Source organism: Aquarana catesbeiana, linkage group LG09 (genome assembly GCF_042186555.1).
Source record: "Aquarana catesbeiana isolate 2022-GZ linkage group LG09, ASM4218655v1, whole genome shotgun sequence".
Classification (NCBI taxonomy): domain Eukaryota; kingdom Metazoa; phylum Chordata; class Amphibia; order Anura; family Ranidae; genus Aquarana; species Aquarana catesbeiana.
In genome coordinates, this window is record NC_133332.1 from 212,922,332 (window position 1) to 212,936,809 (window position 14,478).

Below are 14,478 nucleotides of genomic sequence, written 5' to 3' on the forward strand. Positions count from 1 at the left end.
CTGGGGCTCCCGCCAATAAACCGGATGGGTCTATTGGGGTGGCTGCAATCACCTGTCCCTTCAGTCTGACTGGGAGGCTGGTATTATTTTGGACACTGGCACAAACTTTCCCATGACTTCGCTGTAGAGCCTTGGTCAATATCACTTCCAGGATCAACTTTACCCCAGTATCCTCTCCTTGAGAATCTGCTTTGAGGACAACAAAAAGCCCGGGCTAACCCCTTGTTAACTCAAAGGAGACCCACAAGCAAGTGATTTCTCCATGTTGTAGCATCCTCTCCTGAGCACCAAGTCTACAAAGTTTTCCCACCCCGTCTCTCAAAGCTTTCTACTCTTGAAGGATTTGTTGGTAGGCCTGATGTAAGTGGGGGTGAATAGCCTTAGGAGAAGAAAAGTCTTTTATCGCTATAGTGGTGAGCAGTCTTCCCATTAGGTTAATGTTGGCTCCTATCAGGGGGCAGAGACAAACGACTACCAAGGTATTGAAATTCTGTGCTTTCCGACCACAGAAGGACTGGACATTGGTCTGACTGGTAGGTACCCATCGTATGGGAACTTCTGTGTTCCAATACCCCAAATCTCTAAATCCTCCAACTTCTGTAAAGGTATATGCTTCAAATGCTTGTCGTAAGAATGTTGATACAGTAGTGAAATACAGTAATTTGAATAATCAAAATAGTAATCAATCACATTATGCATGCTTCTGCTGGATGTCAAATTCAACAGACCAGTTGAATAAATAGGTCTTCAGGCCATGTTCTGTAGAGTCATAGAGAGGAGTGTAATTCACCCGATAAAGTTTTGCAATGTCAGAGGTCAGTTTAACACCAAGATATGGAATGGAAGCACCTGCGTACACCATTTAAAGGTCAATGAAGCAATCTTATCTTAAACATGGACACGGAATATTGTCCTACAGCTTACCATATATAGCAGATCTGAAGGTGGCTCAAACAAGTTTAGCGGTCAGCCCTCCTCTTAGGGGCTCAGTTCCTGCCTGTCTTCTCACCAGTCCTGTCTCCCAGCTGTGGTGGCAGTTACTTCCTCAGTCAGCAAACAGCACTGTGGATGGTAATGAGCAGTAACACGCTGTCTTTGAACGTTTAGCGGTGGTGAGGTAGATGGTGCAGCTATATACTGTTCCTGTATAGCGATGACTTTGGGTAGAGACTTTCCCCTTTGGCTGGGATCTCAAATGACTAGATGTGCTGCCACAAAGGTCCACACTCTCCCTTGTCCCTGCACCAACTGCCCTGAGCTTTCCCGAGCAGTCTGGTATGAATCCTTCCGCCACTCCCCACAGAGTCCTGTGTGGCTCCCTGGGAACTGTAGTCTTGTTTCTGCTTCATACAGTACAGCTGCTCCTCCCTTGGGATTTGGTTTGGCCAGACGAAAGAGATAATAGAGAGGGAAGGGGGTTGGGGAAGAGCAGAGAGAGTGAGCAGGCATACCTGAGCCCCACAGCTCTTTGTTGTTGGGCTTCCCCAAACACTGAGGGGGAAGAAAGCTGCCAGCACCTGGCTACAATTACATTGTTCTATAGCTAAGTGTTATCCTGGTGGACGGCTTTGGCTGCTTTTTCAAACATTTATTTGTCATTTTTCCTTGTAGTTGGTCATAAATGGTCCAGGGATAACAGGGTGGCCCAACCCTCTCTGCTCCATGAATGTAGGAAATAAAAAAGGACAGGCTGTGCTCCCAGCTTTCTCACTGTGACTACAGCTGTTAAAGAGAACCTGTCAGATCTGTTGTCATCTATAACAGGTGAGGCTCCCAGACACCACGGAAGGCTGCTTTATACAAGGTGCTGGACTGGAAATTTTTTTTCATTTGAAGGAATACAAAAATGAATTATAGTCAGTTATTACATACATTCCTGGAGATGGTAAACTAAGAGAATTTGGTACAGACTGTATGTAACTGTAGCACCCTCTAGCTAGGTGCTAGTGTATATAGTTGCTAATGTAGGAAAATTTAACCTGGCCAAGAGCCAGGCCTGGGCTGAATCTGCATCAGGAATGAGTGACTCGGGGAGGCTGGATGCCTCATCAAACAGCACCTCTGGTAACTCCTCCTGCTCTCTGGAACCTTAAAGAAGCTTCCAGAAGTAGAGGGTGGAGTATAGGAGGACCTGCTTGGAGTACTGATGAGGGCCCCAGCCAATCCCCAGCAGAGTGGGCTGGCAGAGGGCAGGCACCTCTTAAATACTCCTGGGTCATGCCAGCAGGGGCAGTCGGGTTGAAGATGGAGAAGGAGTGCTGAGTAGGCTGTTGGTGGCCCTTGAGGGTGCCCCCTGGTCTGGGAGGGGTGACCTGGGGCTTGGGTGCTGGAGGGACCCACTATGACACATGGAAGACATCCATCCTGGAGGCACAGGAGCAAGTGTGAGGACAGCAGGAGCAGGTCAGCGTGTCCAGGAGTTCTCCAGGAGAAGTTAGCGGGTGGGCTGGTGAGTGTGTAGTCTGGGAGGACTGAGGATAAGTAGCCAGGAGGGCTAGTGAAAGGGGTAGCTGCAGCCAGGTGGTCTGGAAGTGCCTGAAGAGGTGGTGCTGGGATCAGTAGCCACAGGAATGTAAGCTGGACACTGGACTTTGCTACACAACCAAAGGGGCCCAGGGGCCCTGCCTGTAAAGGGCTCTTGCTTTGATCTGGCTGAGTGCTTTGCCAGTTTTACCAAAAGTGTCCCAGGTAATTCAGTTTTTTTTCAAGCAAGTGAAGTGCTGGAGGAAGAGTAAGGAGTGTAAATAGACTGTATATAGGAGGGTTGTCCCTGAAGTTGTCTAAAGTCAAGTGGGCATCCCATAATACCCCTACTCCCCATCCAAGTTTTATCCCCTCAATAAAAATACAAAAACAAGCAATAAACTGTTTCCTGACTCAAGTGTGCCTGTTGTGCTAGTTTGACGCCCCCCCCCCCCCCCCCCCCCAATATATTAAGCACTGGCCGCCACTGAGTATAGCAGTATGGGGCAGTGCCTGACACTCAGAGATAGTGTTCTACCAGAGAGATAAAAACAGAATCAGATATTAAAAGGTAACTTAATGTATTGTGAACTACTGTAGGTGAATAGATAACTGGGTAAACACAAAATAGATTGAACATAGTAATAACATACAGGGTATTGTTAGCAGAATGTAAACAGCATTCATATTTGACCTCCAGAGTAGCATAAACAGTAACAAAGCCAACAGAAGTACAATAGTGAGCAATGAATAGATTTGAACTACTAATGAATGGGCTATACTACTAACGTGTAGGTTTCTTCAAGTGTGCAATCATTTTGATATGGTCTTGGCCAATCCAGTCAGTTTAGGCCTAACATAGCTTCCATCAGTACACAGGGTGTAGCAATAGTAACATAGGGGCAGTCTCTAATATGGGTCTTCGGCTGGGAACCGTTGGGGCCCTTTAAAAACGTTGGCGCACTTGGTGAAAGTCTCCTTTGAGAATTTTTAGGTAGTGGATAGGCAGTGGGTACCGCCATGTTTCAGTATAGATCTTGGTAACTGTATTCAGTTATGGGTGCAGTTCAATATTTCTGCGGCTCAGACTCTTTTGGAGGGGTATAGTGTAATATTGATAACAGGCCAGCTGGGTTTAGTTGGATGTAGGAAAGTTCTGATACCTAAATGTACTGCTCTCAGTGGCTCTTGTGTGTAACAATGGAAAGAAATGTGGGCTTGCAGTCCTCTCACCAGCTCCTGGACTTAGAGGTGTGTTCTTGTGGTAGAAGGGGCCCCCTCAATTTCACTATGATGTAGGATGTAGCAAGAGTCCAGCATTCTGTAGCAGCGAGCCCAGGTACAATCAGTTCTCCCGACGGCAATGAGAGAAGAAACTGATGCCTGCAAGGCTGCTGGAAGTCTCTTGCTCCCGCTGACAATTAGCTCAGAGCCGGAATGGCTTAGCCTCAAGGAAAGGAAGGTTCCATGGATCTATCTGCCAACACTCCCGCAGCACCAAGAGAGCGGCTTTTCCTAAATGGTTCTACTTCAGTCCTCTCCTTGGCTCCCCCTGTGCCCAAAAGCATCCAGGGATCTGTAGTTCAGAAACCCAGTTGTCCCTTTTTGTTGCTTGAACAACACCTCCCAGGATTCTCAGTGTCCTGTATCTATGGGTTTGCTTGGCTTTAGTTCTGTCTCTACTGACCGGAGGAAAATGGTGCAGCATAGCTTCAGTATCTCAGGAAAGGGGGCCAGAATAAAAGCAATATCTTGATCTCCATATTATTGTAGTCCAGTATCAGGCTAAGTACTGAATAGGGCTGTAAAAATAGCCTTGAAAAAGGAAACTGGTGCGAGACATAAGGTTTCAGGCTAATATAAATGGGACAAAGGGTCAGAAGTTACTGTTTTTACCACTGGCAAGACTTTTTCCTTCTGTAACCATTGCCTGCCCCATTTTTTTTCTGTTTTATGGAAAACTGTTCTGTCATTGACAATTATGCTGATTCAGAGTACATCAGACTAAAATCATCCTTACCTGCAGGGGCATAACTAGAAATGGCAGGGCCCCATAGCAAAATGTTGTATGGGGCCCCCCTGCAAACAGCCCCCTCCCCCACAGCTGCCCTAGTGTCAATGTAGCATGACCTTTGCCCAATACAGCGTGACCTGTGCCCAATACAGCGTGACCTGTGCCCAGTACAGCCTGGTCTGCCTGTGCCTTATACAGCCCCACCTATGCAGAGGAAGAGGCGAGCCACCCGGATCAGCAAAGAGCAGGATTGCCCGCTGTAATAGCTTTCATTTGAATTTCCCGTCTTCTAGGGGCTCATCGTCACATAGCCCCACCTCTTGGCCCGATGCCTTTGATGATGTCACATGTCCCGCATTGGATCGGCGTTCTGTCTATCAAAGGCACCGGGCCAAAAGGTGAAGCTATGTGACGTGAGCCCCGGGAACACTGGAAGTTCTAATGAAAGCTATTACATCGGGCAATTCAGCTCTCTGCTGATACAGACAGCTCGCCTCTTCCTTTCCTCTCTCTTCCCCTGGCTGGGAGACTGTGCCGGCGGTGCTCTTATCCTCACTGGGCCCCACTCGGCTGCGGGCTCCATAGCACCCGCATGGTTCGCTATGGTGGTAGTTACACCCTTGCTTACCTGCATACCTACCCCATATGAGTATCTCAAAGTTTTGAAGCAAAACAGCTAGCCTGACAGCCAGGAATTATAGCATTTTTAGAAAAACAGGTCAGCAACAGTAGCCTTCAAATTTTTCTCAAAACAGGTACCCTTTATGAATTGCTTGCTCTCACTATGTCACTGACCTGTTCACCAAATTGAAGTATCTTCGCAGATATCCTGGATCCACATGACTTTTGCACAGTTCCAGTTCGGTACGAGGGTAATAATGTATATAATTCACACACATCTCATCCGTTATACTGAATCCACCCTGCAGCACCAGAAACAAAATGACAGTTTATAACATTCACATACGCAGTCAGGGGAATAACAAAACCAATGTAATATTAGTTTATGCTCTTTGATATCATTATAAGGTCAGACCATCAAAATAGTTAATTTAGCTTTTGGTGAATCTTGGAAAAACAAGGCGGTAATGTTTCAATTTTTAGATAAGACATACATATCTGGTCTATAAAGAAGGATTGAAGCAGCTCTCAGGGGTTACAGCATATCTTACACTGCCAGGCAGCTCTCCAACAATGTTCCCATTTGTAAAACAATGTTCTTCTAATTTATATACAGCATTTAGCAGAGAAGCATACCTTAAATACCTTTGTACCCTCTCAAACAAAACAAAAGCTACTTTACACAAACAACAAATTTTATAGATGGGGCTATAAAATCGGTCCTTTCCTCAAACTTAGCGGTCCTAAATGACGTATTCTTAAAATAATAGATCCCAACCTCCAAACTAGCACTACCTGCATGAAGTCCATAGTTGCAGCGTGCTGATCAAACCTCTCAACCACTCCTACTCCAGCAACCGTTTGACCAAGCTAGATTACCTAAACTCACCACTGATCAATGTGAGCAAGTTTATTCCCCAATTACTGCTTTGAAAATCCAACAGGCCATAAAATGTTCAGCTAACCATAAAATGCCTGGATTGGATGGCTATCCAGCTGATTTTTATAAGCTCCTATCCACAGAAATATCCCCAGTAAGCCTGAGAAAAATCCTGAATTTGTTAATTTTTACCAACCCATATAATTTCGCAACACAGACTATAAGTTATTAGCTAAAATCATCTCAGACTGTATCCAGACCCACATCCCGACATTTTTTACCCCTCACCAGTAAGGCTTCCTTTGCAATAAACACTCTATAGGCATCAGAACACTGAACTTGACCAAAATATGACTCTTTGAAATGACTTGTTCTTCATCTACATAAAGTATACCTAACCACCAAGGTGTCAGTGAATCCCCTCTTATGCGTTACATGGCACAAAATACGGATAAGGCCCGTACACATGATCTGACTTTTTGACAACAAACATGCAAATTAGCTGTTTTGGAGCAATATCCGACCGTGTGTACACTCCATCAGACAAACTTTTTCTGTTTCCATTGGACTTTTGTTGGCTGTGCGAACGGACAAACTTTCCGGCAACAAAAGTCCGATGGAGCAAAGTCCGATCGTGTGTACACAAAAGCATCGGACCTTTGTACAAACTACAGTATGCGGCCGCGAGAATGTTTCCAGCGCGATACCCATCGCGCTGGTTCCTGGCGACAGGGTACTGTGCATCTCGTGCTGGCTGCAATAGGAAAAACACATTTTCCTATTGCAGCCAGCGCGAGAGGGAATTCCCTTCTGGGGGCATGCCAGGCCCTTAGGTCTGGTATGGATTTTAAGGGGGAACCCCCTACGGGGGTCCCCCCCAAAATCCATATCAGACCCTTATCCGACCACGCAGCCCAGCCGGTCAGGAAAGGGGGTGGGGACGAGCGAGAGGCCCCCCCCTGAGCCGTACCAGACCGCATGCCCTCAACATGGGGGGTGGGTGATTTGGGGGAGGGGGCATCCTGCGGCCCCCCCACCCCAAAGCACCTTGTCCCCATGTTCATGAGGACAAGGGCCTCTTCCGGACAACTCTGGCCATTGGTTGTCGGGGTCTGCGGGCCAGGGGCTTATCGTAATCCGGGAGCCCCCTTGTCCCCTTGCCCCCTTGGCCCTTGTCCTCATCAACATGGGGACAAGGTGCTTTGGGGTGGGGGGGCCGCAGGGCATCCCCTCCCCCAAAGCACCCACCCCCCATGTTGAGGGCATGCGGCCTGGTACGGCTCAGGAGGGGGGCGCTTGCTCGTCCCCACCCCCTTTCCTGACCAGCCGGGCTGCATGCTCGGATAAGGGTCTGGTATGGATTTTGGGGGGACGCCCACGCTGTTTTTTCGGCGTAGGGGGTTCCCCTTAAAATCCATACCAGATCTAAGGGCCTGGTATGCCCCTGGAGGGGAACCCATGCCATTATTTTATTTAAAATTCGGCGTGGAGTTCCCTCTCAAGATTCATACCAAACATAGTGCCTGGCATTGGCGGGGATCCAAGTCGGATCCCCGCACCAGTGTGAACCCGGCTCGCAAGGTGTCAATCTCGCCAATAAAAGTGGCGAGATTGACACAATATCAGACAACAATACAGAAGTTGACCAAAGGGTGGTGGTAAAGAGCTGAAAAACCACGTGATTTGGTGAAAGCTGGCTGGAAAAGTCCTGTCGTCTGTATGCAAGACAAACTTCTGGCCAATGCCCTTTGTACAAAAATCCAAGGGAAAGTCTGTACAAAGTGTTATCGTGTGTATGGGGCTATACACTGCATGCTAATCAAACATGCATTTCTTTTCCTCGCCTTATGGAACAACTCAGACCTCTCAGAATCCTTGGTAGATGTTGCAAATAAGTAACTATTCTCCTCCAATACAGCCCTAGAGAAATCTCCATGCTTAATTGATAATCTGTTCCTTTTCCTAAAAGTGAAACCTCTACCATTAAGAAATTTTCTGGGAAGGACTGGGAAAATTAAAGTGATTGTAAAGTCTAATTTTTTTCTTATGAAAATAACAAACATGTTATACTTACCTGCTTTGTTGCAGTGGATTTTCACAGAGCAGCCCGGATCCTCCACTTCTTGGGTTCCTTTCCTGTGATCCTGGCCCCTCCCTCCTGTTCAGTGACCCCACACCAAGCAGCTCTCTGTGTCCATTCAGATGCAGAGCCCGACCCGGCCCCATCCCCTCTTTCTCCTGATTGGCTTGCTGACTTGATTGACAGCAGCGGCAGCCAATGGCACCGCTGCTGTGTACCATCCAGTCAGAAGTGAGAATCTCAGACGGCTGAGACACTCAAGGACATTGCTGGACAGAGAGGGGGCTCAGGTAAGTATTAGGGGAGCTGAGGCACACAGGTGTTTTTTTATCTTAATGCATAGAATGCATTAAGATAAAAAGCCTTCTGACTTTACAATCACTTTAATTGGACATGCTTGCAGGATATCCTAACTAAGGTAAAAAAAAAATCTCCACTACAAATTGGAGTGCAGCAGCCGCACTTGTTCTCTCCCTCCCACCAGCTGCTGCCGTTCCTGTTCCCTTCCTTTCCTGAATGAACACAGTGAGCAATCGGTACCTAAACAGCAAAGCATGGGTACACCCCCAACCACTGCAGCTAAAGGGGTAGCGGTTGGAGGGCAGTAAGTGCTGATCAACCATGGGGTTTTACCAACTCCCAAGGGCTTATTCACACAGGTACTCTGGCTGTGTGCAAGAGTCAATTGTTCATGCTGCTGAATCTGCTGGTCCTAATTTGACAGGTATGGGTGTGGGGCCCTGAATGCACACTGTCTGTGTTCGGGGCCATACACCTGCACTGACACGCCTGTCAAATTACAACCTGTGGCTGTGTTTGTACAGATGCTGTGTCCCCATAGCATAACATAGGTTACCTGCACACAGCTCCAGAAATCTCCAACCACATAAACAAACCTCTGATTTATACTGCACAGGCCACAGTGGCCTGTCAGGTAGGCTGTATGGGCCCTGTGATTTCTTACAGCAGCCCTCCCTCTAACCCTTTAATGGGCACTTTTTGGCCTAATCAACATCCCAGGTATTCAAATCTCAAGAGGCTGAAAACAACTCCTCATTGTCATATCCCTTACAGCACAGAATGCCAACCTACATAAGTGGATCTACCCAAAACTCCCCACCAGTTCTTTGTTTATAGACAAACTATCCAATATTTTCCACGTAGAATGATTACACAAGGAATCACAGGTCTAAAAATACTTTGATGTCTGGGAATCTTTCATTCAATCTTTGCCTATAGAAACTTAACTATCGATAATACAATGTTTTTAGTAGGGATGGGTGAACGGTTTGGACGTTTGACGAACAGCCGAAAAAAACGGTTGTTCGACCGTTTGTTCGGCCCCCGAACCAACCACAATGCATTGCGGCACTGAACAGTGCATTGCAAGCCCTGATTGGCTGAAGCAGTGAAAGCTTCAGCCAATCAGGGCACAGAGCACTGTCAGAGTCATGATTGGACACTATCATCATGACTTTATCCAATCATGGCTCATTCCTGCCCCACAGTATAAAAGTATTCTTTCAATGGCAGGCATTTTCAGTGTGATTTCGGCATGGAATGAGATAGAACAGGGCTTTGTTCAGTGCTATTAGTTAGTTAGTGTGTTATACTGTTCTATTTTGCTTCAATTGTCAGTGTAGAATATTAGTTTAGTGTCAGTCTAGGGATAGTGTGAGTGTAGTATGGAGGACCATCATTCAGCTTTGCATAGTGTGCAGCTAAAATAGGGACAGCTCAGATAGTTTCACTGTAGTGTAGTGAGACCGTGTCATTCATACATACAGTGCCTTGCAAAAGTATTCACCCCCTTGGCTTTTTACCTATTCTGTTACATTACAGCCTTTAGTTCAATGTTTTTTTAATCTGAATTATATGTGATGGATCACTACACAATAGTCTAAGTTGATGAAGCAAAATTAGAAAAATATATACATAAAACAATTTTTCAGAAATAAAAAACTGATAATTGGAATGTGCGCATGTATTCACCCCCCTTGTTATGAAGCCCAAAAAAAGCTCTGGTGCAACCAATTACCTTCAGAAGTCAAATAATTAGTGAAATTATGTCCACCTGTGTGCAAGCTAAGTGTCATATGATCTGTCATTACATATACACACTTTTTTGAAAGGCCCCAGAGGCTGCAACACCTAAGCAAGAGGCACCACTAACCAAACACTACCATGAAGACCTCTCTCCAAACTCTCCAAACATGTAAGGGGCAATGTTGTTGAGAAGTACAAGTCAGGGTTAGGTTCTAAAAAAATATCCAAATCTTTGATGATCCCTAGGAGCACCATCAAATCTATCATAACCAAATGGAAAGAACATGGCACAACAGCAAACCTGCCAAGAGACGGCCGCACACCAAAACTCATGGACCGGGCAAGGAGAGCATTAAGGCAGCAAGAGACCTAAGGTAACTCTGGAGAAGCTGCAGAGTTCCACAGCAGAGACTGGAGTATCTGTACATAGGATGACAATAAGCCATATGCTCCATAGAGTTGGGCTTTATGGCAGAGTGGCCAGAAGAAAGCCATTACTTTCAGCAAAGAACAAAATGGCACGTTTTGAGTTTGCGAAAAGGCATGTGGGAGACTCCCAAAAGGAAGGTGCTCTGGTCTGATGAGACTAAAATTGAACTTTTTGGCCAGCAAAGAAAACACTATGTCTGGTGCAAACCCAACACATCACATCACCCAAAGAACACCATCCCCACAGTGAAACATGGTGGTGGCAGCATCATGCTGTGGGGATGTTTTTCAGTGGTCGGGACTGGGAAACTGGTCAGGGTTGAGGGAAAGATTGATGGTGCTAAATACAAGGATATTCTTGAGCAAAACCTGTACCACTCTATGTATGATTTGAGGCTAGGACGGCGGTTCACCTTTCAGCAGGACAATGACCCCAAACACACTGCTAAATCAACACTTGAGTGGTTTAAGGGGAAACATGTAAATGTGTTGGAATGGTCTAGTCAAAGCCCAGATCTCAATCCAATAGAAAATCTGTGGTCAGACTTAAAGATTGCTGTTCACAAGCGCAAACCATCCAACTTGAAGGAGCTGGAGCAGTTTTGCAAGGAGAAATGGGCAAAAATCCCAGTGGCAAAATGTGGCAAGCTCATAGAGACTTATCCAAAGCGACTTGGAGCTGTGATAGCCGCAAAAAGTGGCTCTACAAAGTAATGACTTTAGGGGGTGAATAGTTATGCACATTGACTTTTTCTGTTATTTTGTCCTATTTGTTGTTTGCTTCACAAAAAAAAAAAAAAAAAACATCTTCAAAGTTGTGGGCATGTTCTGTAAATTAAATGATGCAAATCCTCAAACAATCCATGTTAATTCCAGGTTGTGAGGCAACAAAACACGAAAAATGCCAAGGGGGGGGGGGGGTGAATACTTTTGCAAGGCACTGTACATTAGTGTGGAGTAGGGACAGCTCACATAGTTTCAGTGCAGTGTAGTGAGACCGTGTCAGTATACGTGTATAGCTAGAGTTAGGACAGTTCAGATAGCGTCAGTGTAGTGACGGTTGAACACTGTCTATTTGATTGTGTTACTGCCAGTTTAACGCCATTTACTTCTGTGTGTGTTACTGCCAGTTTAACGCCATATAGTTTTGTATGCGTTACTGCCAGTTTAACGCCATATAGTTTTGTGTGTTTCTGCCAGTTTAACGCCAAATAGTTCTGTGCGTCACTGTACGTTTGGCGCATTATATTGCAGTATATTATAGTGTATCCGTGGAGGTGAATGTGGTGGTCAGTCCTCAGGCAGGGCATCATTTCCTCTAGTGAGTTTGCCCGTGCTATCCAGCCACAGCATGCAGAGGAGGTGGTGGACTGGCTTACTAAACCTTCCTCATCCTCCTCATCCTCTGTCACGCAAGTAGAGACAAGTGTGCAGTGCCCTGCAGTTGGTGGATAAACCTGCCTCCTTGTCCACATCTATTCCTGCCATAGCCCCAACATCAGTCATTGAGTAGTTAGCTGAGTTATTTGACCACAGCGTCAGCCACTTGCTCCTTGATGATGCCCAGCCATTACTGGATTCAGATGTTGGTTCTGAGGTTGAGGATGACAGGAACATGAGCCTAGAGAGAGGGAGGAACACTGGTAGACAAATTGGCATTCATGTTCCCCAAGCCGCAGTGTATTGCCAAGTCGTCTCCAGTGGTAATGATGAAGATGAAGGAGATGGAGATGATGATGATGATGAGGTTACTGATGTGACTTGGGTGCCAGATAGAGCAGAGGAGGAAACTGAAGGTGAGGCGGCACAACCCCAAGGAGGCCGACATCAAGAAAGAGTAGAGAGAAGCCACCCTATTCCATCACATTCTGCAGCTGTTATCTCCCAGCCCACTCCCTAAAGCTCAGCTGTCTGGGCCTTTTTCAGCACTTCTGCAGCAGATCGCACTGTAGCTATCTGCAAACTGTCTCGGGCACATCAAACGTGACAAAAACACCTAACCATATGCATATCATTGCAATTTTTTTTGCCTTCATCAAGAGCACCTCTATAGGGTTACGATGGGAAAGCGCCCCCCGACACCCAAAGAGTCATTTTTCTGGACCTGTTTGACAGGTGCATATCATTGCAATTTTTTAAAGCAAAGCCAATTCTTGCTTGCTTTAAGAGTACCTCTATAGGGTTATGGTGGGAAGGCGCCACCGACACACAAAGACCAACTTTTTAGTTACTTCTATACAAAGTCAAAGTGACACCAGAATGTATCCAAAAAATCTCTAAAAAATCTCTAATCTTGTTCCCAGTGCACTACATTGTGGCCTCAGCATACACACTGGCTCCCCAGCTGTTGCTGAGCAAAATAAAGGCAGCTTGCAGGGAAAATGTTTTTTTTTTTGTTTGGCTTTATAAATGCAATTATTGCTGCAGCAGATTCTAGACATGGTACAGATCTCTTACTTTACAGGTAGACTAAGGGCCCTGAGCACTATATTGGATGGAATTCTTTCATTTTTAGACTTTCACTTTAAAAATCAAAAAATCACTGCTCATTTAAAAATGATGTTTTTCACAAACTTTTTTTTTATTGATACATATCCCCAGGGCAGGACCCGCACCCCTAAAACCATTGTATGCCCAATTATTGCATATAAGCCTTCAAAATGGGCACTTTTGATTTTTGATGTTCAGGTCCTATTGACTTTAATGGGGTTCGTTATGCAGGTCCGAACTTTCATGGTGTTCGGAAGTTCTGGTCTAAACCGAACAGGGGTCTGTTCGGCCCATCCCTAGTTTTTAGTATATCCTCCAATTGATATATTTCTCTCCACCTCAATCAAAATGTATTTATGTTTTAATAGCTGAGACTTCCCTTCTTTCCTCCATCTGCTAGTTGTTAGACTGACCATCTAACTTGTTTACTAAGCTGCCACCCGCCATATAGCAGAATGACGGCGGCAAAGTGGTTTCAATACCCTGACTGGGCGTCATATGACGTCCTCAGGATATTGAGCCGATACGCACCCCCGGGGGCCCGCATCGCGGCGATCGTTGTTGCGAGGTGTCATTCTGACACCCCGCAACACCGATCTAGGTAAAGAGTCTCTGGCAGAGACTCTTTACCACGTCATCAGCCGTGTCCAATCACGACTGATCACGATGTAAATAGGAAGAGGCAGTGATCGGCTTTTCCTCACTCGCGTCTGACAGACATGAGTAGAAGAGAGCCGATCGGCTGCTCTCCTGACAGGGGGGGTCTGTGCTGATTGTTTATCAGCACACCCCCCCCTCGGATCCCATCCAGGACCACCAGGGAAGCCACCCAGGACCACCAGGGAAGCCGCCCAGGACCACCAGGGTGGCCATCCACACTGGACCACCAGGTATGCCCCCTAGACCCCCAGGGAAATACTAATCTGTGCCCAGGCAGCTGCCAATCAATGCCCAGGCAGCTGCCAATCAGTGCCCACTCACAATGCCTACCACTGCCAGTGCCACCAGGGATGCCTATCAGTGCCTCATATCAGTGCCACGTATCAGTGCCCAGCAGTGCCGCCTATCAGTGCCCATCAGTGCCCAGCAGTGCCGCCTATCAGTGCCCATCAGTGCCACCCATAAGAACCCATCTTTGCAGCCTTTCAGTGCCCATCAGTGTCGCCTATCAGTGCCCATCAGTGCCCACCAGTGCCACCCAGTGCCATCCATGAGTGCCCATCAGTGCTGCCTATCAATGCCCATCAGTGCTGCATATCAGTGCCAACTATCAGTGCCACCTACCAGTGCCCATCAGTGCCACACATCAGTGCCCATCGTCAGTGCCCGTCAGTGCCTGCTCATTGGTGCCACCTCATCAGTGCCGCCTTATCAGTGCCTGTCAGTGTCGCCTTATCAGTGCCCATCAGTGAAAGAGAACACTTACTTATTTTAAAAAAATTTTAACAGAAACAA

General features: G+C 46.5%; 1 protein-coding gene across 1 annotated transcript in view; it reads right to left on the reverse strand.

The window, feature by feature from the left end:
• Positions 1–14,478, reverse strand: part of DBH (dopamine beta-hydroxylase) — a 201,890-nt gene that overhangs the window by 41,657 nt on the left and 145,755 nt on the right. Inside the window, exon 10 of the mRNA XM_073599672.1 lies at positions 5,273–5,400. Coding sequence (XP_073455773.1) covers positions 5,273–5,400 — 128 coding nt within the window. The remainder of the gene's footprint in view (positions 1–5,272; positions 5,401–14,478) is intronic.